Source organism: Anser anser, assembly GCF_964211835.1.
Source record: "Anser anser genome assembly, chromosome: 17".
Classification (NCBI taxonomy): Eukaryota; Metazoa; Chordata; class Aves; order Anseriformes; family Anatidae; genus Anser; species Anser anser.
In genome coordinates, this window is record NC_139738.1 from 7,190,226 (window position 1) to 7,217,132 (window position 26,907).

The window sequence follows — 26,907 nt, forward strand, 5'->3', positions numbered from 1 at the left end:
TTTGAAATCAGTTTTGCCTCATAGCTGCAAATCGTGTATTTTTCAAGTGTTGACTGGAATGATTAACTTGGTGGCCAGGAGCAGGCGCAAAGGAACAGCTAATGGCATGCCTCCTAACTTACCACCTCTGGCAACTACAAAGAGCTGGGCATGTCTCGCACTGAAATGCTATGGGGAGCCTTTGCAACTTATGAAAACACTTGCTCAGTAATTCCCCTTCCAAATGTCTGCAGATTGCACTTGGTGCGAGTGATCAAGCAGTCCTGTTTGTTCTGTAAATGGGCAGCACAGTAAAATGGGTGGCACAGGAGTGTGGCAGAACTGAATCTAGAAGAGTCTGAGACATTCTCTGCTGTCATTTTGTATTGTTGAAACGTCGTTGCCCCACATCAGACACAAATATACCTCTGTTTTGGTTTTAATTTTTGTTGCCTTTATCAAGACAGTTTGGAAAAACTTGTCATTGCATTTCCAGAATATCCCCCAACTCCAGTTAGTAGAAGGCTCCTGCTATAAGGGTATTCCAAATGTTGCGTTGAATTCCTAAGAATGTCTTTTTTTTTTTTTTTTTTTTCCTCTCTCTCTGTCCAAGGCACCATGTATTTCAGCGTTCTTACACCTGGCTTGGGGCCATGGGATGTTATGTTCTGGGTAGATATTACTTAGAAGTCATTTCCTTCTCCTGTGTCTACTTCAGTGTCACACAGTGAGAACTGATGCATCTCTTCCAGTTTGCTAAACTGCTACTTCTCAGTGGTTTTCCCAATGCAGTTCTTCAAGTGCTGCTGTAGGAGCTGGAATATCTACACGGTTGTCCCTTTGTCTTTGTTTATAATTGGAAAGTAACTGTACGAGCATTTTACATTTGTAAGTAGGCAGAATAGGGAAAGAGAAGAAGAGACATGAGAGACTGAGTGAGGAGCTGACCTGTTTTAGGAAGTTGAACATCTCCTTAGTGTAGCTTCAAATCTACTTGACTTAGTGGTTTTCAAATGAGAACTTAAGGCTTTTTCTGTATCCATTCAGTTATGAAAAGGTATTTATGACAGCTGGAGTGTAGACTAACTGAAATGAAATGTAATGTCATATTCTGAATGGAGTTTTGGATTTTGGTTTTGGTTAAAATGTGGGATTCAAATACTGTCCCGATCAAATACAGAAACGTGTGTATATGTACACACAACTCAGAAATGTATATTGTGACATAAATTTATTTACTTAATTTATGTACATACAGAATTGGTTTATATGTATGTACAAACTTCTGTGTTGAGAGGATGAGAGATTCTTAGCCAGCTCTCGGCATGTGGGATCTATAGCACATAATTTCTCTGAAAACTTAGGGAGAATTACAGCCTCGGTGACATCTTCACGTTGGACATCGCATTAGTTCCTTACTGAAGGAGTCCTTTTGTATGGGAGAACACTTTTTTTTGCCTGGTGAAGACTTTGCTGTTATCTTTAGCAATATGTGGTGGTGTTACATACTGCGTCTGTATTTAGGTATGTAGCCATCTCAGTTTGACTACAAATGACATTAGAGAAGAAATTTTTGGTGCAACTGGAAGGCTAAAGCCATATTTTGTTCCCTCCTCTTGCTATGGTCCTCCCCAAAAAGGCAAGAAAAAATCAGATAGAGATGTTCTATTTTTACAGTTGTCTAAACAAGGGTGCTCTTCCAGGCAGTCAGTGTTCTGGAGACAAGCCTGGATGCTTTTCAAGAGGGCTCGGAGCTGAAGCACCGCAGGCCAGGATGGAGGAAGTAACTCTCAGCGCACATCCGATACTGGCAGGCTTCAGTAAATACAAGGGCTGAGGCTGGAATTTGGGTAGGGAAAGAGTGATCAGCGTGTTATGTGCTGTCTGCGTCATCGAAGGGCTGCAGATTGAAGTGCTGTACATGTGAGAGGAAAGGATAGGACACGCTACCTTCAGTTTACAAAAAGGAGCGATGCTTACAGGGAAATGAAGAATGCCAGCAGCTTTTCAGGTACCTTGCACATTCTGCAATGGCTGCAGGTAACTCCCACCTGCCTCCTGATTCAAGACAGATGCCTGGCAGATGATTCTCTCTCTCTCTCTGTCTGACAGACATTAAGGTCCTGTCCTCCTTGTAGCGTATATTGGAATTACTCATTTGCCACGGCACTGTACTGCTTTGGCTGAGCTTTGTGGTTTCGTTAGGCTGCATTTTTATTTAAAGTAAGAGCAGTCATATGGTCCTGTTTCACTTTATGCAAAGTAGCTATAGCCTTCCAGCTTCCTGGCAAATAGTCAAAACTGCACTTTGCTGGTCAGATTCCTAGAGCCCCCTCCTTAAAAACCAAGGCTAACAGGTGCCTTTCTGAGATCTCATAGCGCACAAAGAACCCCTGTGTGTTTCCGAAGCCAGGATGAACATTGTGAGGAGATGCCAGTTTGCTGAGGAAGAGGTTGGCTCAAAACCTATAGTTTATTTACATCTGGAGGTGTGTGGGAAGGAGAGGATATAAAGTTGTAAGGGAAACGAAGCCTGGGATTTCAGATTAAAGCAGTACAGATGTGTGTTGATTTTCATGCTTGAAATACTCCGTAGCAAAGGTGGAACATTTTGCAGAGCTTGGATGAAGGCTGGTCTGCTGTAATCTGAGCTTTTCCTGTGTTCAGGAAGATGTGCCCTGTGATATATTACTGCTCAATAAAGCACCAGAAGAGACGTTTTGCCGTTTATCATAATAGGTAAATCCTCTGAGGCTAGTGCTCTGCAATTAGGCAAGTCATATATTTTCATCAAGCTGAGCTTTCATGTAAAGGCCTATCCCACTGACTTCCAGATGCTGTAGCAGTAAGCGGGGCGCTGGAGGAGCATGTTTCCACCAGAGGGATCTTCAAGTTGTAGCTGTCATGATCCTTAATCCCCACTCTCAGCCATTGTCCGGTCCCGTGGAGGCATTGTCTCTTTAATTGCCAAGGAGTATTTGGGGCGCAGAGGATAGCGGAGATGTACTGAGCAGTAATCGTCCAGGAAACTGTTCCTGCTTCATGTGGCATATGGATCTTACAGAGTTTCAGTTTATATAATAGCTGGTTTTAGAAAGGGAGTAGAAGAAATGAGCCAGTAGGGACTAGTGGCGTGGAGCGCTGATGTAGTATCACCGTTTTTGCTCATGGTTTTGAATGTGCAATTTGGTGAAAGGTAGGGGATCTCTTTGGTTACATTGATGAGAATAAATATGCTTGAAGGCCATGAAAGGATGAGGTTAGTTCTTGGCTGATGTGCATAAAACCGCAAGCTATGAAGAGCTCACAACCTTCATTTATCTGGCTAGAGTTTGAAATAAGTGTTGGAGAAAAAGGCCCATTTTTGCCTCGCTGATATCCAAATAATTCCACATATTTTCCACCTGGATACTTCAGTCTGCCCACTGCCTGTGGCTTGGGAGCCTTTGGCTCACGTTGGTCTGTTTGTGTTTCATTAAGGAGATTTTTTCACATCGCTCTACGGCCAGAGCAGCTGTGGTTGTTGTCGTCAGTTCTTCAGAGCGACATGGTGGATGGGTTTGCTTCTTATCTTTCTACTATTTTTAGACACTTCCACGATGAACCAAAGTGTTTATCCAACTTACATTTCTCTTACTAACTCTTCTTCCAAGTAACGTTTACAGAAAGCCCAAACAGCTGCTCTGTTCTGTGCAGGAAACATCCAAAGTGACCAGCCAGCCACCGAGAGCTTAACATACCCAGAAGAGTGAGTTTTCCTCTGAGTCAGACTTGTAGCAGATGGCTGGGGAAATGAGGCAAGGAAGCCAAGCAGCGTCTCTCTCGAATGGGAGAGGAGCGACTGAGCCATGTAGATTGGACTTGGCTCATTCTGGAGCATTAGGGTTTTTGGCTGAGCTCAACAGCAGATGGGGAGTGACAGTGGGAAGAGGAGCTGCTTGTTAATGTTAACTTAGAGAATGGAATTTCCCCTCCAAGCAAATTAACCCCTTTATTTAAGCAGATACAAGCTTTCTGCTTAGGACCATACAGTAATGGCCAGCGGAAGGAACCTTTAAAAATCCCAACAACTCTGCTGTTTGTATAACATGGCTGCTTACTGACTCTGAACTCCATTAAAACAGTGTCTCATAACATCTGGGCTTCTATAGCATATAAAAATGTTTCTATTCTGGCAGCAGATTTTATGGAGATGTAATAATACACTTTTTGCAAAAATAATTCTATTTTCAGATTCTGTTTCTTACCAATGAACTTAGCGTGTCCAGGTGTGGAGGAGATGCAGCAGGGAGCTTGTGGAAGTAAATGACCCCCTGCCAACTCCCCTGCTGCCCTACATTTGGTCAATTTGCTGATAGTTCCCAAACTCACCGTAACTTGTGTGTATGTGCGCGTAGTTCAGATTTCTGTCCTCCCTCTACTGCGACTGGATCCATTCTCCAGGCAGCGTGTCTCCATTACATGTAAACAATCTGACTATAACCTAAAGGGAAAAAAAATAAACGTTCTTATTCTTTTTCTCTCACTCTTCTAGGTTATCTTTTGCCTTTGGGGTTCCAACTAAATTACATGCTTCCCCAAGCCTGTTAGAGACTTGGCTTATTAGAAGAAACCTGTAGCCGGTCCAGATACTTAAACTGTACCCTGAGGGAGGGATATGAACAGATGGATAAGAGAATTCAGAGGGATTAGTGAAACCCTTTGAAGACTGTTCTTCCCACTACATTTTTCTCCCAGTTTTGTTTTCGTGCCATCTCAGCACATCTTGTGCTGGTTGATGTTCCTGGGACTGACATTCGTTGCTCAACAGCTTGTCTGTGTTTAGCCAGAATTTTCATCTCAAGAACTTGGAAAGATGGTCTCTGTCCTAGCATCAGAAATTTATAGATCGTGGACAGACAGCCATGGCCTCTAGATGAACATTATGTTGGGTAAGGGCAGATGAAATCTAGAAGGTATGGCACTCTGCAGTGCCAGCTTCCAATTTTTGATCTTAGTGATGAAAACTCTCACGTAGCTTGGTACCGGTCTCCTGTCGAGGCAGTACTAAGGCTGTGGTATCATGGTATACTTAACCTTGATCCAATTCTGAATTGCTTCTACATAATGCAGTCTGCTTTACGTTGCCACCCCCCCCACCCCATGCTTAACGCTCAGTACTTCCTTCCCCCAGCAGGCAAATGTGTGATAAGCTACTCCTCTTTTTGGTCTAAAAGGGGAAAAAAAGACTGTAAAATTTCTCATTCCATATACTTGCATTAAGTTAAACTATCAGCAGTCTTGCAGGTGGCTGTGATTTCCTTCTTATTGGAGGGCAAATAATGCCTAGGGCGTCTTTTGCCAGGAGATCCTGAAAATGGAGAATGTGCCCCACGTGTGGTTGGAGATAGTATTTGAGATGAAGATGAAAAGAAACAGCTGATTTTGCAGGGATAGTTCACAGCAGTTAAACCGACAGCACCATCCTTGGGTGCATCTCATCAACAACATTGTTTTCGTATCCACATGCTGTGCTACTGCGCTGCTAGCCCTGTTCCACGTGCACTACCACAGATCTCCCGCAGTCCCTTAGTAGGTAGGGAATGACAATTTTGTAGTGCCTGTCTGCTTTGGGGGACTACAACAGGATTTTACTTTGATTCATGGCTTTCGTTACACTGCGTTCCTGTCACCAACATGTGAGGCTTTGTCTAGTTCTAGGAATTTCTCAGCATGTTACTGGTCTGTTTGCACATTGAAAGAACAGTTACTCCAGGATTTTGAGACCCGTTTCTTGTATTCATTCTCTTGACGAGTAAAGCTGTTGTGCATCTGCCGTCAGTAGATGCACAAGAGTGTACCAGTGGGTCTGTCTCTTTTCTTTCTAGATGGAGAAAGATGAGACTGTGAGCGACTCCTCCCCGCACATAGCCAATATTGGACGCTTGGTAGAGGTAAGTGTTGTGAGGCTATCACAGCTTGAGCCTGCTGCAGGTTCTCACCCATATTTGGTTCTATGCCAAAGAATTCTGCTGTAGGCTCACTTTTGTCTTGACAAACTATTTATTTATATTGTACCAAGTCTAATGGTGTGAATGTTGCTCAGTGTTTGATGGCTCAGCATTCCTCTTAGCATTGTCTTCGAGCAGTTTGTAGATACAGAAAAGCTACTCTGCACTTTGTCTCCTGCTCAACACAGCAGTGATTGAGAAGTAATTTGAGAAGACTGAGGGGGGATCTTATCAATGTTTACAAGTATCTTAAGTGTGGGAGACAGAGGGACGTGGCCAACCTCTTTTCAGTGCTCTGTGGGGACAGGACAAGGGGCAATGGCCGCAAAATGGAGCCCAGGAAGTCCCCAACATACGAAAGAACTTCTTCACGGTGAGGGTGACGGAGCACTGGGACAGGCTGCCCAGGGAGGTTGTGGGGTCTCCTTCTCTGGAGATATTCAAGGCCCGTCTGGACGCCTCCCTGGGCAGCCTGCTCTAGGGAACCTGCTTTGGCAGGGGGCTGGACCCGGTGATCTCTGGAGGTCCCTTCCAACCCCTACAGTTCTGTGATTCTGTAATCTTCCTGTGAAACAAGTGGTCCTTTCTTGAGAACTGCCTACCAATTACCTACCCTCTTGTTTGTTTTTACAGTCATTCTGGGGCAGAATTATTTGAAGTCCGGATGTATTTTTCAGAACTGTCCCTTTAACTCAAAGGTTCAGTGTGTATCAAGCGCTCATTAAATCCACTGGAATTATTTGTGTTAGTACTCGATTTTATGGAACCTGTTGGTCCTGTATGCTCAGCACAGTGAGTCTGAAAGATGGGATTGTGTTAGAAAGGCTTTGGTGTAGCACTAGTTTGCTGTCATTGCACTGTCATCTATGAAGATATTTAGATTTCCTTGATTCTCATAGCCACTGTGACAAGAGAGGAGGAAATTCTCAACTGAATTAGACGATAATACATTTTTAAAGTTACTGGGAAATGAAAGAAAGGCAGATACTTTTTTTTTTGATCCCTTTTCTAAGTTTTTGGCCTAAGTAAAAGTGACCTAAGAAAAGGAAGATGCTGTTTATGTGCAAATCTTTCTCTAAACTGTTTTGAAAAACAGTTTTAATGAACTGGTTACCAGCTTAAAAATTCAGAGAAACCGTAAGTACAAAAGTACATAAGTACAAAACTGTTGCTCGGTCAGTTATGCTAAGTGACTGACCTGCCACTTGTAGCCTATTCAGGGCCAGGAAATTATTGAGCAAAGTTGAGGTGGAACACACTTGCCCTTTTTGCAGATCGATGCAGAAAAGTTGATAGGTGGACAGAAACTGCCCTCTTGTGGTCCAGAACATACATCCCGTGTGCGTAGCCTAGAGTAATACTAGGAGAGGACAGGAACAGAGCTACGCCTTTTTATCTTGAAGAAGACCAGAGAGACAGGGTCATACTGTCTGCTGTGAGGATGAATTCGTTTACAGCATGAATCGTGCTGTAGCAAGTCTTGTACGTCAGGATGAATACTTAAGCTATGAAAAAGAGTAAATGCAACGGTCCTGAGAACAGCTGCAATGACTAAAGACTCGTTTCTTTTTTTCTAGGACATGGAAAACAAAATCAGAAGTACACTGAATGAGATTTATTTTGGAAAAACAAAGGACATTGTTAATGGGCTGAGGTAAGGAGCTCTCTAGCTGACCGTTGGAACCCCTTTGCCTCCCTGCCATTCCCCTGTAGTGCCTGCAGCACTGTCCCCAGCTTAGCAGTGGTCCGCTTTCTTACTGGAACTCCCCCTTGCCTACCCAAAATCTTTTCATGTCCCTAGTTATTCACCTCACTGTGCTTTGGGAACATTATTTGTTGTGTGGTGTTTAGGGACCTTGTAACTACAGGAATTTGAAGTGATGTTTAAATCCTTTGTTCCCTCACCAGGAAGAAAATAGCCCAATTAGCAACACTTGTACTTCAGAATTATTTTTAATCGGGAGTTTTATTTTTCGCAGTTCTGAAAGTTGTACTTAAATTCTGACTTCTTTCTCATATATTTAAAAACAGTCAGTTGGTCCCAGAATTAAGTCATGACATTAATGGCTTGTGGTGCTTAGACTTTGTTTTAAATTCTGTCTTTCTCTCAAGCACTGCTGGTCAAGATACAGTATACTAGAACAGATTAAGTGAATGAGCCCCCTGTGCCTTTTTGTAGGGAAACTACTGTACTTCCCAGCCCTGCTCATGTCTGGTCAGGAATTTTGTATAGAAATCCCAAGCTGGTAGTTCTGCTTGCAGAGAAAAGCACAGAACTGTGATGCCAAATGATTTTATTTTAAACTGCAGAGAGAGCTCCCTTGCACAGTGGGACAATGTAGAATAAACAAGTGGAGCACTTATGTATACTGCTGTTCTGTCTTGTACTGAAATATGAAAAAAAAGAGTCAATAACCTCTCCTTCAGATGATAGATAATGGTGCGAATTAAATATCTGTGCTGCCTTCTTAACAGCATGGGCAGAGGGAGTCGACAGTGTCTTGACAAAGCAGCTGCTCTTTTTTTTTTCTTTCTTTTTTTTTTTTTTTCCCAAATCCGAGCTTTCATAACAGGTCTCTTTTCATTTGTGGTGTGCAGGGGTTTTGCCAGGAACCATTTATTAACATTAAAAGGAAATATGTAATGCAGTCTTTTTTCCTTGTGAACATTGCCTTAAGTTTTGGTAATTGAATCTATTTCCTATGTCTCCCCACTGCTCAGTTTGAGTTATGTTATTTTGTGCATCGGGGAGAGGATCTGCTCAGAACCGGTAACACACACAGCATCTGGCTTTGGCTTTTCCTCTAGCCTTTTTCCTGTTTCTTCTAACTGTGTATTTACACTTATTCTTCCGAAGTGTGCTTCCAGTGGTTTCCAAAATACCAGCTCTGTGTTACATAGTTCTTCTGACTGTTCTTTTCCCTGTTTACTTCCCTCGTTTCCAAACTGCTCTCTGTAGATCTATTGATGCTATTCCCGACAACCAAAAGTATAAGCAGTTGCAGAGGGAACTTTCTCAAGTGTTGACCCAGCGCCAGATCTACATCCAGCCTGATAACTAAACCAATCCAGGTACCCCCTGCCTGTGAGGTGTGACAACCAGCACTAAACCAGGACTCACCCAGCCGAGACCTCTGCATGATAACCGAGGCCAGAACTAACCCCTAACTCCTGCAGACTGATAAGTGACATCTGATCCATGTTTCACCCAAGGGTTACTTCTTAATAGAGCCAACTAAATGTTGTCATTTTACTTGACACGTTACCTTACTCCATTTGAAGTAGCACGCTCTGAAATGTGTCAGGATTTACCACTTCGCACTCTAGCTTGGGAGCAAGAAAGGAGCACATGGTCATTTACCCAAAGTGGTGTTAGCTTGGATTTGTTCTATCCATAAGCCCTGGGACTCTGTGCCTTGTGCACAGCGCTTTTTTACAGCTGTAGTACACCACCTCAGTGAAGAAATTCTCTGTAATCTTAAAAGTCCTCCTTGTGAAAAGACATGAAGTCTTGAAACTCTTGCAGTTTTGGGAGAAAAAGAAAAATCTATGGCTGCGGTACTTCTGAGAGTTCTGAGAAAACGTGAGCTTCCCCCACATCCCCTATTGCCTGGTGGACCTTGAATTTCCTTGGAGCTTGAAAATCCAGGCCCACTCGAGCTCTGCTGAAACATTTCTAGCTTCCACTTGCTTGTGCTCTGCACAGCCTCTGAAGGGATTTGTTCATATGCTCTCATTTGCTCTGGAGCTCTGAATGTCTAGGACGCACAGCAGTGACTAACCCTGAGCCAGTTTAACCTTCCACTCCAATTCATAATGAGTTACAGATGTTGTCTTAAACACATTAAGCTGACGAAGGGGAATATGCACTGTTTGTTGATAGTGGCTGAGAACCACTTCTTTAGCCTGTGACAAATGCAAATATAAAATGTATATATTTTTATTAAAGCGGTGGAAGTCTCCAGAGACAAGAGAATGGAAATACTGTTATAAAAATGTTAGGAAAATAACTGACACAAAGAGCAGCCTTGTTTACTGGAGACAGCATCCAGGCGAAATAAGGTAGCTTTGAATACAGAAGAGGGTGTGAAATATGGCTTATGCGGGGAGAAATCCTACCAAACTACATCCTAACCACTTCTGTGTTAGCAACTCCTGAAAAGTCTAGTATTACTATTCTATTAATGATCGTATTTAAAAGTTTTTTTCTTTATATTGGAAGCATCTTGCTGTATCATTGGAAAGCAAGGTTCCTCCCCAGCTATCTGACAGGGCAGTGAGCCAAGATGACTTAAAGACTTAATTTTTTTGTGTTTTTTTTCCTCTATAACCAAACTTTTAGCAAAAAGAAAGCCCTGCAGTAATCTTGCTGACAGTTTCTCTGTTCTCCTGTGGTTGCTTTGGTTTGCTAATTACTATAGGTAAGGTATAAATTGGAAAAGCAAATTCAAGAAGAAACTCTGGGTGCTTTTCCCACTGGTGAATATGCCGGAGAGAGGTTTTGATGTGGCAGCTCTACCCTGGGTGATCAGTCTGCAAAAAAGCTCAGGAGCTCTGACAGCTGGGCCCTTTTCACGTTCGTTGGTAGAGGCTGGACTTCTCTACCTTCCTGGTGTGGTCCTTCCGAGAGTGAGAGCGCTAACATCTTTTGCTGATGGTATACTGGGATTTTTCCAATCTGTAACATAAAAAAAAAGGGATTCTCCCTCCAGCAACTGGAGGCTGGGCGGAACTTCTGGGGAAACGTGTCTTTTGGTGCAGTCCTTGCTAGACTTAACTTTGCTTTGATATAATCACTGAAGTGTTCACTTTGCCTTCTGTTTTCTGTATTAAAACAGGCAAGTTGTTTTATTTCCTCTAAGCCTGGGTTGAGGTGCTTCTGCTATTGTCTCCCATGCCAGAAGAACTGTTAAAAACACCTCCTTTCGAATGCGTTGCCTCTGACTTGTGGTTTTGCTTCTTCCCCACAGGTCTGTGCAGACTTTTGCAGACAAATCAAAACAAGAAGCTCTTAAAAACGACCTGGTGGAGGCTTTAAAGAGAAAGCAGCAAAGTTAAAGTACTCTTCATGCTAACAAGACATGCCATGCACTCGTTAGATTCCTTTCTTAGAAAACTCATTCCCCTGACCTTTTCTGTTACGTCACGTCACAGTTTGCATTCAATACTATTCATGCAACGCCATCTTCTCCCCATGAATAAAGCTGTACAAACTTTTTCAGTCTCTGAGGCCTACTTTGCACCCCATTTTACTATTGAGACCTTAGGCTATGTTTCTGTAGAAGTCCATGTATTTTTTTTCTCTCTTCCACCCTCCCCCATTTATATGCATACACACGGATCATTGTTTGTCTTTTCCTCCCCCCCCCTCCTGCCTTTTGTTACATTGGTGTAAAAAATGTAAAACAAAAATTTATTAAATACTGTGGTGTGTGAAAGAGGAAGAACTGGAAAAAAAATCTATTCCACGTATGTTTGGGGGCTGGGCACAGGGCATGGCTGGTGGGAGGGAGGTAAGAGAGGGTGTTCCTTGGTGTTGTACTATACTGACTAAACCAGATTTGCAAGGAGACATTGATTAGGAGACCTGCTGAGAGTTCTGCTCTTCTATAGCCTGGTTCCAAGGCGCTTTTCTGTCAATTTTTATGGAATGCAAAAGGAGTTTTTGTTTCGATTTTTTTTTTGTAAAGCTTAAATTGAATCTACATCTGATACTTGAGCCTCCATACTAAAAAATAAAAAATAATTATAAAAATAAAATTAAAAAAAAAATCCCAGGAAGCGGTGTGTGCAGTTGGTGTCCTCCTTATTTCTCTTTCCCTCCTGCTGCATTACGTGGGGTTCTGTGACTGAAATGCTGTAAACTCTTTCCTTTGTAACAACTGGAAGCAATCATGCTGTCTGGAGGTAGGCGTGTACCGGAGAACAAAGGCGTGCGATGAACTCATCAGTAATCCAAACAGCTGCTGCAGTCTATAGCCATAGAAAGCAAATAAAGCTCCCCCCCGCATACATATCGGCTGAAACTTGCTTGTTCTGAGCAGGATTTGCTGTGCCACTGCTCTTTGCACAGGCAGCGGTGGGCAGCTGTTGCTTTTGCTATACTTTCTCGGTGCTGGGATTGGCGTGGAAGTTGGTATCCCATTGCGTGCTGGGACTGGCACTGCAGGCATCCAGCAAACGTGGAACAGATGTATTTAGGGAAGGATTAGGGAGGCTTTGTGTGTGGTGGAAAAATGTGGGAGGGTGCCTGTTCGCTAAAGCACTTCTGTGGGCAGAGGAGCGTGTTTCAGCAGTGCTTGGCAGTTTTAGGGGAAAGGTTCTATCTGCTGATGTTCCCAAAAAGCTACCTCTGTGCGTAGTCCCTGTGTAATTTGTGAACCTCGTGCCCACATTTCCCCCTCTGCTAAAACCCTCGGGCGGAGGCAGGCATCTTGCATGGTTTCAGGTTTGCTGCCTGCTCAGCTCTGTGCTTTGATCATGGTGCTGGTGAGTGGGGATCGCAAACACCTGTACACAACCTCAGGAACGAGCCTTTGGCTGAACCCCTGCGAATGCAAGTTGAGCCTGTTGGCATTAATATTGATTAACTCGCTCTAATTTTCCTTCCCTAACATGACCTCTTTTAGCATCCAGCCATCTGCAGGTGATTACGGACCTGTGCTTTATCATTTACCCAGGGGCCTCTGGTACGGCTCATCTGGGAGCCAGACTCGAGGGAAGGAGCACGCAGATGCTTGCCTCAAAGCCAGGAGCCCCGAGGAGCACGTGTTGAGGTTCTGCTGCTGTTGCCTCTTGGTTCTGCTGTAGGGAGCAGGGTTTTTTTTGAAGTTGGAGATAAGCCTGTGGGAACTCTTGAAGCTTGAAAAATAGCATGTTAACCCGGGGTGGGGGAAACGTGCAGTCGTGCAGTTCTCTGCTGTTTCTAATTGCAGCAGGCACATGCATGTGCTGCTTTGGGGGAGTTTGTTTTCCTTCTCCAAAGCCATCTCTGCACACAAGCCAAAAATGCAGCAGCGTCCGATCCCGGATGAATTCAGCATACAGGTTTGTGCGGGTACAAACACCCTGATGGCCCCTGTGCAGGGCTGTGCCCTTTTCACAAACCAGTTTGAGCTGCAGGGAGACACAAGCGCACCACCAGTAGTTTATTCCTCTTCCTGTTCTCAAAGCACTGTAACTGTATGGCTTGGGTACCTCCAGCTTCAGCTTGGCTTCTGCACTCCCAAGCCTGTTACCGCATTACGTATCCACTTTAGGACAAGTTGTTTTGTGTCCCTGCCTTTTCTGTTTTAACACTCACCGCTTTGCAAAATGTGGAAGTGGGGGCTCTCTTGAAAATAGGGCTGCGTTACAGTCTCCCAGGGATAACCTCAGCAAGAGCCTTTCAGGTCTCTGCACTGTGAATTTCCGTACACCACCAACTGGATGGTTGCTAGCACAGAAGCTCAGGCTGCCAAATGCAGAGCTGTGTTTGCCCGCTCCCATCGTCCCCAAAACAGTAAATCAATGCCACGCTTACCTGTGCGCTGGATACACTTTGGGAACAAATTAGATGTATATATATATATTATTTTAACCTCCTTACACAGCATTTTTTTCTGGCTTTAAGACAAACGTTGCTAACCGGCAGGTGGCTGTTACCTAGCAAGGGGACCAGCAGACACAGCATTTCTACAGTGAACGTGTGCCAAACCCAAGCCTATCCCACTGCCAGCCCGAGCCTATCCCTGGTCAACATGGCAAATTCACCTCCTAAGACAACAGCTGTGCCGTCTGCCGTCTCCCAGCTTCAGGGCATGAGCTAGCAAAAGTGAGCTGCATATAAAAAAGAAAAAAAAAATAATCTTCCTTTACCAAAACCAAGCCTCGGGGTCTTCAGCTGTAATAAACGGGTATTGAAATCTAACAGAGCTCTGCTTTCTATCTCGCTGGGAATCTTCATGGTTTGCCTTAAATTGCCTTGGCCAGACCCAAATTGTTCCCTTGCAGTTCCTAGAGAAAGCAAAATTCCTAGAGAAAGGCAGAGCAAATGCTGCTGGAGGGAGAACTGGGAAGAGGCAAATAGCCCCAGCTCCTGCGAGCCCAGAAGGGAAAACTGCGAAGGAAGGGAGTGAGAAAACTCACCTGCTCTGTCCAGAAAGGTCAAGGAGCCTGAAAAACATTTTGCTTTCGGAGAACAAAGGGGTAAGCCCCACACAAGCCATTTTGGTTTTAACCAACACGCTGTTGCAGTCTGTGAGGCATTTGGTAGTTTCGATTCCCATTTCATGCAGGATCCAGGCTAAACTGTGCAGACTGGGGGCTGCGGCTTGGCCGGCTCAGGGGCGTGCAGAGGGAGCAGGAAGAGCGTGCGGTGGGAGCAGGAGCGCGACTTCCTCCGGGAGGACAAGGAAGGATGAGCATCACGGGGCTTGCTGAGGCACCGTAAGTTAATGATAAAAATTAGCGAAAAAACAGGCGGAAAGTAGGGGTGCTGCATGGGTAGGCAGCTGGGAAGTGCTCGGTATTAGGAAAACCGGAGCGGTAAGAAAGGGAAATAAAAAGGAGCTAATTTCTAGGAGGACAAGCTGTGGTGGTTTTCCTCTGAAGGCCCTGCAGTCACCTCTGCAGTAACGCTGGAGCGCCTGGCTGAGCGCGGGCTGAGACAGCCACCTGGTGGCTACGGGACCGGGGCAAGTGGAAAGGCAGCACCTTGTCACCGGGCCTCCCGCAGCCATCGCCTCGCTCCTACGGCACGACCTCGCACATCCGAGCACGCGGCCAGGGAGCGCTCCCAGGTCCGCGATGCTTCACCTCCTCCCAGCCTCCCTGTGAAGGCTCCAGGAAAGTGCAGCCTCTTTTCTCATCCTGCCTCCGTCGGGAAGATGGACCACCTTCCCCCAAAAGCCCATACCAATAAAATGTAGGTAAGGTAAAAGACGAAAAATCCGAGCATTTCAGAGAACTGATGAGAACGGTGAAGAGGCAGGAACTAACAGATGAACCAACAAAACAAAAACAAAGGAGGCACGTGGGGCAAGGACTTGTTTATAGAAGTCAGAGCCATGCTAATTAAAATACCTGTGTGTGAACTGAAACACTTTGGTTGCCCTGCACCTTCCCTTTGTTCCAGATGGGTTCCGGTCGCTGCCCCGCCTTCCAGAAGTTCAGGGGCAGGGACGTGAGACCCACCCACCCCCCAGAGGCGTGCGGTGCTGGCAGCTGTGGCGGGTCAGGCATCTCTGTGCCCTCCCCGCAGCTCCTCTGGCTCTCGTCATCGCTTCTGCCTGCAACGTGCAAGCTCCACATCACCGCTGAGGTACAGAAAGCAGAAGTGACCGAGGTCAGCTGTGGAGCTCAGAGCAGGGAAGAGTGACCTTCCGAGGTATCGAAAGCTTTTCCGTTTATCCCGGTAGCATCATTGGTATCTAAGTGGCACAAGGACTCACGGCAGCATCCTGTGCCACCTGCCTAGGCGTACACGTTTTAGCAGCACAAATCACTCGCTGGCTCGCGCCCTCTTCTCTCAAGTGCCACCCAGAGAAGAGGATGGGATCGAGAGCCTGGCTTGCCCGGCTTCAAGGCCAGCTTCCTCACCAGCACCTTGCTGCTCTGGCGCTGGGCCACGCTCCTTTGTCAGCTGTCCAAGCCGTCGCCCTGCTCGCCGAGAAGAGCATCTCTCTCTTCACCAGTACCTGGCTGCCCCCCGCGGTAAGCAAGGAACTGGAAAGAGATCTGAGAAGACGTTAAGGCTCATCACGGGAAGGCAAGGAGCTGCATGACCAGCCCCAAGAGGCTGTTTGCACCACAAGAGGAAGCATGGGGAGGCCTTGATGTGGGCAAAGGGACAATGAGCTGAATTGCAAATTGGTCTGAAGCACTCTGCTGTTGCAACGCTGAATTAGTCACCAGAACACAAGGGAGGAAAGAGCAGCCTAAAAGCACCACCACCACCCACTTCTGCCCAATCCCAGAAAAGCCCTGTGTCGCCACTCCGAAGAAAACCACGGGAGGAGAAAGGATACGACCACGTCCAGGGAGAGGACGCCCAGGCTGCCGATGAGCCAGGGCAGGTGGTGCAGGACATAGTCCCCTTCACCTTGCCCCGGCTCGGGGTTCTTCAGCAGCACGCTGGCGCCGTACAGCAAGTTCCCCAGCATCACCAGGGCGAAGAGGGAGTAGGAGACGCCAGCGGTGGATTTCCTCTGGTACTGGAAGGAGAGGCCATGTTACATGGGGACGGGGAGAGGAGCTTGGGTGCAGCTCCGAAATCTCCCCACCGCAGTGACATTAATCACCCTCCCCTGGGAAGAGAGAAGAAGGGTGCTGAGGCACTGCTGAGTGCCTTTTAGTTCCCCTTTCGCTTGTAAATGAAGAAAAAAAAAAACACGAAAGACCATGTTGAAAGTATTGCTGCATGCAAGGGAGGGGAGAAAAGTTAATCAGGCTGCAGAGCGTAAATACAGAAAAATAATCCCTCGTGACATGGTGAGAGGCAGGGGAGCTGCAGACGCCAAGCAAAGAGGAACTAAAAACCCCACTGCCCCTTTCGGGCTGAGATCCTGGGGCTGGCTGCATCCTGCCCAGCCCTCGCTTACATTGGTGTAGATCTGGGGGAGACGGGAGCAGAGGTACAGCACGGAGGAGACGGAGCCGATGGCGAAGCCGATGATCTCGCTCCTGGTGAAGGGCTGCAAGGCAAGGCAGGCTCTGAGCGAGGCCCCCAGCCCTCAGGGGCTCCCCTTCCTGCCTCCCTGGCCTGAGGAACCGGCTCACCTTGGACTCAGGCTCCTCCGGGCCAGCAGAGAGCAGAGACCTCCCTCTGAAGGCTGCGGAGTCGGAGGCCAGGCCTGGTGCCCTGCCCAGCAAGGGGACGGTCGAGGCGGCTCCCAGGAGGCAGAAGAGGCAGGCCACGTTGATGGGAGCCACGACTGCGGGGAAGCAAGCAGAAAACATTTAGGGCCGGCTCCTCCACCCTGGCAGCCCTTCTGCAGGGTCTGCTACCTCCAGATGAACCCGGCAGGGATAAAAGCCCAAGCTCTCCTATCTTCATCTGCGGCTGCAGAGTCAGTACCAGACAATAGCTCGCATGGGATTCTTATCTCACAGTGATAAGGGCAATTTGTAAGTTATCAGGGAGGAAACTGCTCCTATCTCGGTAGACCCAGAATGAACAGTCAAGTTTTAAAAAAGCCCTGAACTCTTTAGAAATCACCTCCCTGTCTTGAAGCTTGTCACACTCTTAACTCGCAGCAGTGCTTGTTCAACTCCCTGCCAGACCCAGCCCTTTTTGAAGGGCTTAAAGGTTTTTAAGATCCTTAAATCTGCCGCTCATTCTGCACAACCTGGCTCCACCATGCCGCCTACCCTAGTAAGGGACAGGGGTAAGACAGGCTCTCTTTATATAATATTCTGTAAATAAGTTCTCTAGCATTAACATAACTATATAGTTGATGAGCTTTCCATCAATCGGTTTAATAAATTTAAAGTGCTTTAATAAGTTAAATAATGTCCAGGGATTCCTGTTTGTAGTTCACAGAAAGCTGCCACGCTAAAAATCAGGTTCTCTTGCCATTTAAGCCTCACAAGACCTGCAGTGCCCTGTTGAGGTTCCCTTCCCTCCCTTTATTCCCTTTGAGCAGGGAAGAAGTTCTTCTCCACCCTGCCAAGGCTGTCACTACCTGCAAGAAGGGCTGGGACCCCAAAACAGCCGGCAGCACCACCACAGCCAGAGGACGGTGCCCCTTCCCCTGTGGTTCGGCAGACCTGGCCGTGGTTTCCAGCCCCGGCACGGGGTCACCGCGTCACCGCGGGTGCGTTGGTGCTTTCCGCACTCCCCTGACTCACGAGGGGTTTATTTTCAACCCATGCTCCGTGCACCTCCCCGACGGCTGGCAGGGCCAGCACAGCCCCCGGCCGCGCCAGTACTGTTTGCTCTCAGCAAAATGCTGCTTTAGAAATAAATAGGTGGCTTCCATGGGTGGCAGGTCGTCTGTGACAAAAGGCGGCAATCAACAAGGGGCATCTAACAGACGCCACATCTACGCCTCTCCGGGGTCCCTCTACCCCACGCATCCTCCCTCAGCCAGGCAGCAGCGACCAAGCAGCTGTAAGCACCGTCCCGCCACGCTTCAGCCCAAACTCACATCCTCGGCCCTGGTTCTTAGCTTTGTAGTAGCAGTACAGAGACAGCATGACCAGGTCTGCCAGCACGTAGTACACGGCCGTGTAGACCTGTGGGGAGAGGCGTGAGCTGGTGGTCCCAGGGAAAGGCTTCCCCCAGATCCCATCCCTGGGGAAAGGGAGAGATGCACAGGCCTGAGGGTACCTGCAGGGGCAGCTGGTTCGCCAGGAAGGAACCGATGAGGTTCAGGAGGTCTCCGCCCAGCCATCCCAGTAGGAAGTATATGGAGAGGGCCCGGTCCATGATGCCCGTCTTGCAGGCTTGGTAGAACTGCCTGCAGAGGGGACACAAACCGTCAGCCCCAACCACTTCGATGCCACCTGGGACCCACCCCATGCTCTGGGGCTGCTCCCTCCGGGTGTGAAACCCAGCGTCTCCGAGTCGGGCAGAAAATCTGCTTCTCTCCAAGGAGGCCGGTGCGGTACTCACGGGAACGACGCGGCGGCAAAGCAGCAGATGGAGACCAGCCCCAGCACCACGCTGGCGACGTCGCGGCCGTCCTGGGCGCACTCGGCGAACACCTCGAGCACCCAGCGGGAGCCGTTGGGGCACTCGGAGCCGTTTCCAGGCCACGAGGCCATGGCGGGCGGCAGCGGGGATGCTCCTGAGGGGACACGGGGCGAGAGGTGAGCAGTGGAGCCAGGGGAGCCGTGCTGGCAGCGGCTCGAAGCCCGCTCGCTGTGTGGGGAGCAGGTGGCCAGCGGCACCCCGACCGGTCACAGGATCCCAGAATCACCTAGGTTGGAAGAGACCTCCCAGATCGCCCAGTCCAACCTCTGACCTAACACTACCAAGTCCTCCACTAAACCACATCACCAAGCTCTACATCTAAACGTCTCTTAAAGACCTCCAGGGATGGTGACTGCACCACTTCCCTGGGCAGCCCATCCCAACGCCTCACAACCCTTTCGGTAAAGAAGTTCTTCCTAATATCCAACCTAAACCTCCCCCGGCGCAACTTTAGCCCATTCCCCCTCGTCCTGTCACCAGGCACACGGCAGAGCAGACCAGTGCCGCCTCGCTACAGCCCCCTTTAAGGTACCTGTGGGGGCGCTCGGCCCCCCCGCAGGAGGCAAACCCCCGCCACCCGCCCCCGCACGGCACCGCCTTTACCTCGCTCGCTGGCGGCGTCCTGCTGCTTTTTTTTTTTTTTTCGGGCGCGAGGTACTTTTTTGGGGGGAAATCTGCTGCTTTTTAGAAGTTTGCTGCTTGTTTGTTTGTTTGTTTTCTTTCCTGGGGGCGAAGCTCTGCTTTTTTTTTTCTTTCTTTCTTTCCGGAGGCTTGCCGTTCCTTCCAAACCTCTCGCCTGGCGAAAACGTGCCGCTTCGCTTCCCCAAAACCTTCTTTTTTCTTTGATTTTTGTTATTTTTAGTTTCCCCCCGCCCGCCACCTCCGTCCCGCAGGCCGCGCTGCGGCGCACGGCTCCCCCCTCCCCTCCCCTCCCCGCCCCGGGCGGGGCGAGCAGCGAGCGCGGAGGCTCCCCCCCCACCCCCCCCCCCCCCCACCTCCGCGCATGCGCAGTGCCGGCGGCAGCGATGGCGGCGGGGGGCGCGCGGCCCGGCGTGGTGCTGGGCGCCATGGAGCTGGGGCGGCGGGCGGCGCCTGAGGCGAGCGGCGCGCTGCTGGGCGCCTTCGTGCGCCGGGGCCACCGCCTGCTGGACACCGCCCACATGTACGCGGGCGGCGAGTCCGAGCGCATCCTGGGCTCGCTGCTGGCCGCCGGCGAGCACTCGGGTAACGGGGAAGGGGGGGGGGGGCGGCCCGCAGGGGCCCGAGGGGAAGGGGGGAAGGGGTCCGTGCGCGACCCGCGGCCCTGAGGAGAAGGGGCCGTCCCCTGGGCGCCCCGAGCCCGCCCGGGGTTGTGGCCCCCGCTTCCCCGTTCCCTTCCCGAAGGGCCTCCGCTCATCGTTGCTCGTTCCCTCTCCGCCAGTGGAAGTCGCCACCAAGGCCAACCCCTGGGACGGGAAGACGCTGAAGCCCGAGAGCGTGCGGTCGCAGCTGGACGAGTCCCTGCGGAGGCTGAAGAGGACGAGCGTGGAGCTCTTCTACCTCCACGCCCCCGACCATGGCACCCCGGTGGAGGAGACGCTGCGCGCCTGCAACGAGCTGCACAAAGAAGTAAAGTGGGGAGTCCAGGCCTGGACCGTCTCTTGATTCCCTCCCGCCACCTGTTTAAAGCAGGCTGCTCGCTGCGCTCCTCTGCAGCGCGGGGTTTGCACGGTGCTAGGATTAGGGAACCCAGAAGGGCAGGGGGAAGCCAAACAACTGGCACTCTTGCACGTTCACGTGGTTCGCGTGGTGCACTTTGTTCTCAAGAGTACTTGGAAACGTTAGAACTTGTGAACTTTGCTTTCAGCTGCGCTAACAGACAAGGTTAAGATTAGTTTTGGTAGTGGGCGAAGAATCGCTGAACTGCAGTAATCTAATAGTGCCACTGAAATCAGGAAATGTGAATTCAAAACGAATGTAAAATGGGGGAAATGTTTTTGTTAGGTCTTATAATCCATAATCATCTGGAAGAGCTGGACAGGGATGAGCAGAGAACTCTGGACTAAATTTCAGTGACTGTCCCTTTCACCATACACATCTTGCACTGTTCACAAACACACTTTTAAAGCCTGGCTTTGAATACCCTTTTATTCCTCTACAGGGAAAGTTTAAAGAACTCGGACTATCAAACTATGCAGCATGGGAGGTCGCAGAAATCTGCACCATCTGCAAATACAACAACTGGCTGATGCCAACTGTGTACCAGGTGAGGAATGTGGACCTTCCACGGTCCAGCAGATCTTTTGTGGAGGCTGAGACAAACTGAACTAAAAGAATCTGAGGCTTCAGACCAAAACAACACACACATGGTTGTGTCATAACAGCAGACAGCAATGGTCAGTCGCCATCAAGCAGGGGCTGAGAGCCCCAAGTCTGAGACTGGCTCCCAGTGTGCCAGATAAAAACACAAAAAGGAAGCTGCTGCAGTTAGGCTGGAAAGTCTTTTCAGGACACACGTGATGAGCAAGTTGAGTGAGATCACTTCCCAGAAAAAGCTGAGTATGTGGTATTTTTTCTGGAGTTAATGAGTCGTGTGATGTGAAACTGAAGTAATTTCTGCATTATTGTTTGCAGTCCTTTAGTAGGTCTGTTCCTAGGCAGCTAATCAGCTGGTATGACCTGAAGCCACTCTTCTGGATGAGATAATAGTATTGTCAGGGAAGGGTGGGGAAAAGGCTGTTTGAGATCCTTTAATGCATGATTGATAAAGCTGTGATCCATAGGTAGGGGCACTCCCACACCACTTAATGGGAATAGCACTTTTGAGGAATCTTGCTGCTGCAGATGTATTTTTTTTTTTTCAGGAATGAGTAAAAAGCTAAATTATTTTCCCAGATTGCATATCTGCTGCGAGTACAGATCCCAGAATGCCCAGTTTTGTTTATGAGCAGAAATTAAAATGAGAGGAAAAGCCTAACGAAGGATAGAAGGGCATTACTCTGCAAATAAACGGTTGCTGCTGGCAGACAGGCCTGGTGTCACTGCTAAACGATACCTAGGTGCCACCTGATAAGCAGATCTAAGTCGTGACTTAACCAGCCAGGATTCGCGCTGGGAGGCCCAAAGCCATCCTGTGTACATCACTGCTATCGTGATCTAGTGTTTGAGGCTGTCGTCTTCACCTTTGTGCAGGGCATGTACAACGCAACCACTCGCCAGGTGGAAACTGAGCTGTTCCCTTGCCTGAGACACTACGGCCTGCGGTTCTACGCCTACAATCCCCTGGCTGGTACGGGGAGGGGTGGGCAAGGAGGGGTGCTGCGGGGTGGTGTGGGCTGGAGGGATGCGGCCACTGGAAAGGAGAAAGAGCCCAAAATAGGTATGCGGTCACAGGAATTTGTTAAGGCATCATCCGGGTTAGATGCCTAGCTGGTCAAGGAGACTTTGAGACAAAAACATGTGAAATGGGGGCTGTAGAAGAGCCAGCCCATCACTAAACATGCTGCTGACCCTTTGCAGGAGGGCTGCTGACTGGAAAGTACAAGTATGAGGATAAAGACACACGCCAACCCACTGGAAGATTTTTTGGGAATGACTGGGCTCAAGCCTACAGGGACAGGTGTGTCTTGAACCCCTGGGAGAGTAGGGAGATGGGACAGGAGTGGCTACATCTTCAAAAAACAAAACAAAAAAATCCCAACCTTACAGTCTGCTGTGAGGAAGCAAAACTGACCAAGTCTTGTGCAGTGATCCTATGCAGGCTTGTGTCCTTTCTGGGCTGCTGCAGGGCAGCCTTCGTGCTGCCCTTGTTCAGGATTGGGGTAACGGTGCTGAGCACCTCGCTTCCTTCTTCCGAACGTGGCTGTGGCACATGACTGAGCTTTTCAGAGTGGTTTTTAGGCTCAGCTTCCCCCTGACTTGCAGGGGCGGATTGTGGAAGTCCTTGGGGGGGCTACAGGTGGCTGTATGAGGCTTCCAAAAGCCTTTCATATTTGTTTAGAATATAGATTTGTGATTCATAAGGGCAGTAACATTGATTTCTCTTCTTGCAGGTACTGGAAGAAGCACAATTTTGAAGGAATTGCCCTAGTAGAAAAAGCTCTGAAAGATGCTTACGGTTCCAACCCCCCGAGCCTGACCTCTGCTGCTTTGCGTTGGCTGTACAATCACTCCAAACTGCAGGTGAGAGTTTGACCTGGCCGTAACCAAGCAGCCTGTGCAGCAGTACCTGAATTGGGCAGCTTTTGCAGCACACAATGGTTTGCTGTATGCCTGCGTACAGTTATCTTTTAATCTAAATATCCTGTGGGTTTGTGGTGGTCCAAAATGAAAAGTGCCGTGTGGTCTCTGCCCATCAGGATGTAGGGGCAAGTCAGCTGTTGCCCCACATAATCTTGTGTTCATAGGATTGCAAGAAAGGGAAGATTTTAAGTGCCAGTTACCTTGGTCTTGGTTTCCCAACCAGCCAGCTTCCTTGAGGAGATGACTTAGCTTTTCCTTGGACTAGCAAATCAGTGTTTATATTCCCCATCTCCCCAGAACAGCCCCTGCCACCCCCATAAAGGGGGATTTGGCAGCCTTGAGGGGTAGGCACGATTTGGAGATGGCAACTTGGAGTTTGTTCACGCAAATTGAACTCCATTGCATCAGTTGTGTAAACATCCTGGAGTTACTGCGTTATCAGAAAGAAACGTTTAAGGTTTAGCCTGGGAGGTGAGCTAGGTTTCTAAGGGGAATTGCTTACCCTCAAATTGCTTTACAAGGGTTCTCTGGGAGACGCAGTTATCATCGGGATGTCCAACCTGGAGCAGCTAGAGCAGAACCTTGACTACAGCGAAGAGGGGCCCCTGCTCCTGCCTGTCGTGGAGGCCTTCGACAAAGCCTGGAACCTGACCGCGCACGACTGCCCCAACTACTTCCGCTAGACTGGGGTAGGGAAGAGCAAGTTGGTGCCATGAGCGGCTCAGCAGGAGCGTGGAGCACAGGTCTCTGGAAGCACAAGAGGTACCTGCCCATGCTGCCCCTCTGATTGACATGGCAGGTTGTGATTGTTCCTGTAGTAACGAAGCTTTGTATGATTCACGTTCCTGTGCCTACACTACCCCCTTCAGCACTCGGTGCGTTGGGCCATGCTTTATATTTTCTCCCCTCACAGAACTTTGCCTCTACACAGCACATGCTGTAATTTAAAGATGCAGTTAGTAGGAGAAAATAGAGTACAGAACTGGGTGAAGGTCCTAGTGCTGCTTTCAGTTAATAAGGAATCTTAAATAATTATGTAAAAGAATAAAGCATTTTCCTAATCCACTCCCTGTCTCTTAGTTGTGGAGCTTTAATGTGGCTGGTATTTCCCTGGTGTCAGTTGCTCTTATCAGAAGAGCCCAAACCAGTAACAACACACCTGATACTAGGTAAGATATGTCAAAACAAGAATTACTAAGTAGTTGGTGTAGATAGGGAAATGCCTGCTTCAAGCATTTGCTAGAATCTTAACTCTGCACACAGAAATAAACCTGGCCTAAGTTGTCTACAGAGCTAAAATGGACCGTAATGAAACAGAAGTGTTGGGAGTTCCTTGGATCCCAGCAGCACTCAAACAGCACTGACAACAATCTGGAGTTTTATATACACTTATATTAAAAAAGCATGGATCTTCTTTTAACAAGATTTGAGTTAGTCATGCATCCTCTCCCCATGAACAGGGAAGGAAAACATCCTCCCCTTTCCATCTCTAAAACAGAGATCTGTCTAACATCCAAACACAAGGACTGCTGCTAGTCCTCACAGATGTCATTGTCTTCTTCCTCTTCGTCTTCTTCCTCCTCTGAGTCTCCCACAAGCTTCTGGAATTCTCCTGTCTCAGAGTTCCACAGAAATTTGATGGTCACTTTAAACTCCGCCATCTCGTAGCCAAAGAGTTTCTAGGATAGAGCACAACCGTGTCATTCTGCGCTGCTGTCTCTGTGGCCAGTTAAACAACACAGGTACCATATAAGCTGGTTTTGAGAAATATTACGTGGAACTGAATTTCCCTAGCAGGCAAGAGTTGGTGCTGCCCATTTCCTTGATGTCTTGTATTTAAGGGACACTTAAATAGCACCTACTGAACAACCACCTTGGCCTCCAACATCTTTGATTACTGGTTTTTCAACCTGGCTGTTAAACCCTGGTCTTCAGCTTTATCGCTGCAGAGGCAGAGCAGAGTTTTGGCACCCCCCTTAGGGTACTCACTGCACTGCCCTGACTGATGCCAAGGACTGCCCACCTTGGTCTGAGAACTGAGACCCATGAGCAGAATTTAACTGAACAATTAATGATTCTGTCTCTGCAGAAACAGAGAGGAAATACTGGCTTGTGCAGGCGCTATGTCATGGTACTCACCAGGATACGGGCTTGTTCAGGGGTCAGAACGTCCCCTTCTTTGCAGACTTCATAATCTGAAAGTAACGTCACCACCCCTGCGGGAACAAAAGCTCTTGAAATAGCCTAAAAACAAAACAAAATGTATCTGGCTTCTGAATTGGATGCCAGTGTGCTGGCTGTAGGCTAGGGCCAGCTGTTTGCACTGAAAAAAGGCTGGCAGAAAGTCAGTTGGTTTCCTGGTCCCGTGACTTCAGTTTGGGAAGGATGGTGCAAGAGGAATAAAAAAAAAAAAGCAAACTTTGAGCACCACCTGGACAAGGAGAAAGGTGTCCACCAGATTTTCTCCAACACTCAGTTCTCATTACACTTGACTCTGTAATATTCTCCTTAAAACGCCGTCTGCACAGACTTTGCAGACCAAAACCGAAGCAGCCGCCTCACGTACCTTTCTTTAAAGCTGTTGGCAATCCCAGCTGCCGTAACTGAGGCTCCATGGAGTGAGGAAATTGCTCCAAGGGCCCTGTGTCGAGCGTGACGGTGTAAGTTGCCTTGTTCCCTGCTCGTGCGAAGTCCACCTCCCTGAACTTGGAAAACCAGCTGAGACAGATGGGTAAGGAGAGCTTAAGCTACAGGAACGCTCCCTGGGCAGATTGCTCCAGGTTTTTTTTGTTTGTTTGTTTTCGTAGGGAGCACAGGAAGGCAGTGCTTAACTGCGGGCTTTGCGCTGCTCTCCACTGCTGGGAATACCGAAAGAACCAGCGCTGCTACTCAAGGTAGCAGAAATCAGAGTGGCAGTAAGTGAGGTAGTCAGGGAGATGAGAAAGGCCGTTCTGCATTTCAGAGTTATGGCCATGACATGGACTCGGTTACACGCATACTTACTCATCCACCTCCTCTTTGGTGCGGTCGGTGAAGAGGAGACCAACTTCCCCCCTCAGGTGCTTGCTGACCTGGAAGAAATAAGCCGTGGGGGGGCTGAGGCAACATCCAGGCCGTTGTTTTCTAGAGTTCAGTCCTGTATGTCGGGATAAGCCTTGAACCAGACCCTAGAACCATTTCTAATACTCACCCTTGATTCTTCTCCACCCCTTTTGCACATCTGTGTGCAGGAGCAGGTTAAACAGCACACGATACGCGTGGGAAGGGGAACCAAGCGAACCCAAGAGGGGGTTGTTCTGTTCCACGGCCAGCCCAAGCCAACCGCGGCTTTGGGAGGCCCTGGCAAGCATCCCCCGGTGCCCTCAGCACCCACCTGGTGCAAGTTCTCCTTGTACTCGCTGCTCGGCTCCCGCCCCAGCGCCACCATCATGACTTTGTTCTTCCCGAAGAAGATCCTGCGGCGAGAGGAGGTGAAGGGGAGGGAAGCGCCTTAAACCCCAATCCCCCCTTCCCCACCCCGGGGCCGGCGGCTCACCGGCTGTGCTTCCAGGCGTTCCGGACGTCCTTCAGCTTGCTGTTCCTCATGTTGGCGACGGAGAAGACGAAAATCCGCTTGTAGATGTCCGCGCATCTCCGCAGCTGTGACAGAGCCGTCAGCGGGGAGGGGAACGGGGGGGGGAGGGGGGGGGAGAGAAGCGCGGCCGCCGCGCCGGGCCCGGGCTCACCTCAGCTATCAGCGCCTGCTTGGCCTCCAGCCCCTTCTTGGGCGTCCGCGTCAGGGACACTGCGGGGAGCGGAGCGAGCGTTAAGAGGAAGAACGGGGGAGGAAACGGCCGGGGCCGGGAGGGGGGAGCTCACCCTTGCGGTCTCGCCTGGATTTCGGCATGGCGCCGCGCCTCGAGGCCCCCCCGGCCGCCGCGGGGGCTGCTGGGAGAGGCGGCGGCGGGCGGGCGGCTGTGGGGGCGGCCCCGCTGCGGGGGCTGCCGCCGGCTCCCCGGGTGGGGGCTGCGGCCGCTGCGTCTCCTCGCCCCGACCCGGATC

The 26,907-nt window shown here is 49.0% G+C and overlaps 4 protein-coding genes across 6 annotated transcripts in view; 2 read left to right on the forward strand and 2 right to left on the reverse strand.

Moving 5' to 3' along the window:
- Positions 1–11,750, forward strand: part of CAPZB (capping actin protein of muscle Z-line subunit beta) — a 64,080-nt gene extending 52,330 nt beyond the window's left edge. For 2 of the 3 annotated variants that reach the window (XM_083802399.1, XM_083802398.1), the window contains 4 exons: positions 5,847–5,912; positions 7,547–7,623; positions 8,929–9,041; positions 10,940–11,750. In XM_083802399.1, the coding sequence (XP_083658525.1) occupies positions 5,847–5,912; positions 7,547–7,623; positions 8,929–9,031 (246 nt within the window). In that variant the 3' untranslated portion in view covers positions 9,032–9,041; positions 10,940–11,750. The remainder of the gene's footprint in view (positions 1–5,846; positions 5,913–7,546; positions 7,624–8,928; positions 9,042–10,939) is intronic. The other variant, XM_083802400.1, reaches the window with a different exon arrangement.
- A 3,233-nt stretch (positions 11,751–14,983) lies between these two features.
- On the reverse strand, positions 14,984–19,552 carry SLC66A1 (solute carrier family 66 member 1). The gene is made up of 8 exons (XM_083802397.1): positions 19,249–19,552; positions 18,565–18,739; positions 18,280–18,409; positions 18,098–18,185; positions 16,728–16,882; positions 16,550–16,642; positions 15,977–16,162; positions 14,984–15,686 (listed from the first exon to the last, which is right to left on the reverse strand). Exons 2-8 carry the CDS (start codon positions 18,714–18,716, stop codon positions 15,588–15,590), a joined length of 903 nt encoding a protein of 300 aa, XP_083658523.1. The 5' UTR covers positions 18,717–18,739; positions 19,249–19,552; the 3' UTR covers positions 14,984–15,587.
- A 54-nt stretch (positions 19,553–19,606) lies between these two features.
- Positions 19,607–23,931, forward strand: AKR7A2 (aldo-keto reductase family 7 member A2). The gene is made up of 7 exons (XM_083802396.1): positions 19,607–19,869; positions 20,066–20,253; positions 20,786–20,890; positions 21,817–21,913; positions 22,144–22,243; positions 22,677–22,806; positions 23,388–23,931. Exons 1-7 carry the CDS (start codon positions 19,671–19,673, stop codon positions 23,547–23,549), a joined length of 981 nt encoding a protein of 326 aa, XP_083658522.1. The 5' UTR covers positions 19,607–19,670; the 3' UTR covers positions 23,550–23,931.
- A 307-nt stretch (positions 23,932–24,238) lies between these two features.
- On the reverse strand, positions 24,239–26,858 carry MRTO4 (MRT4 homolog, ribosome maturation factor). Its single transcript, XM_083802401.1, has 8 exons — positions 26,725–26,858; positions 26,592–26,650; positions 26,402–26,505; positions 26,240–26,321; positions 25,870–25,937; positions 25,433–25,584; positions 25,006–25,082; positions 24,239–24,545 (listed from the first exon to the last, which is right to left on the reverse strand). The coding sequence occupies exons 1-8, from the start codon at positions 26,750–26,752 to the stop codon at positions 24,399–24,401; spliced, it is 717 nt and encodes a 238-aa protein (XP_083658527.1). The 5' UTR covers positions 26,753–26,858; the 3' UTR covers positions 24,239–24,398.
- Positions 26,859–26,907: the final 49 nt, after the last annotated feature.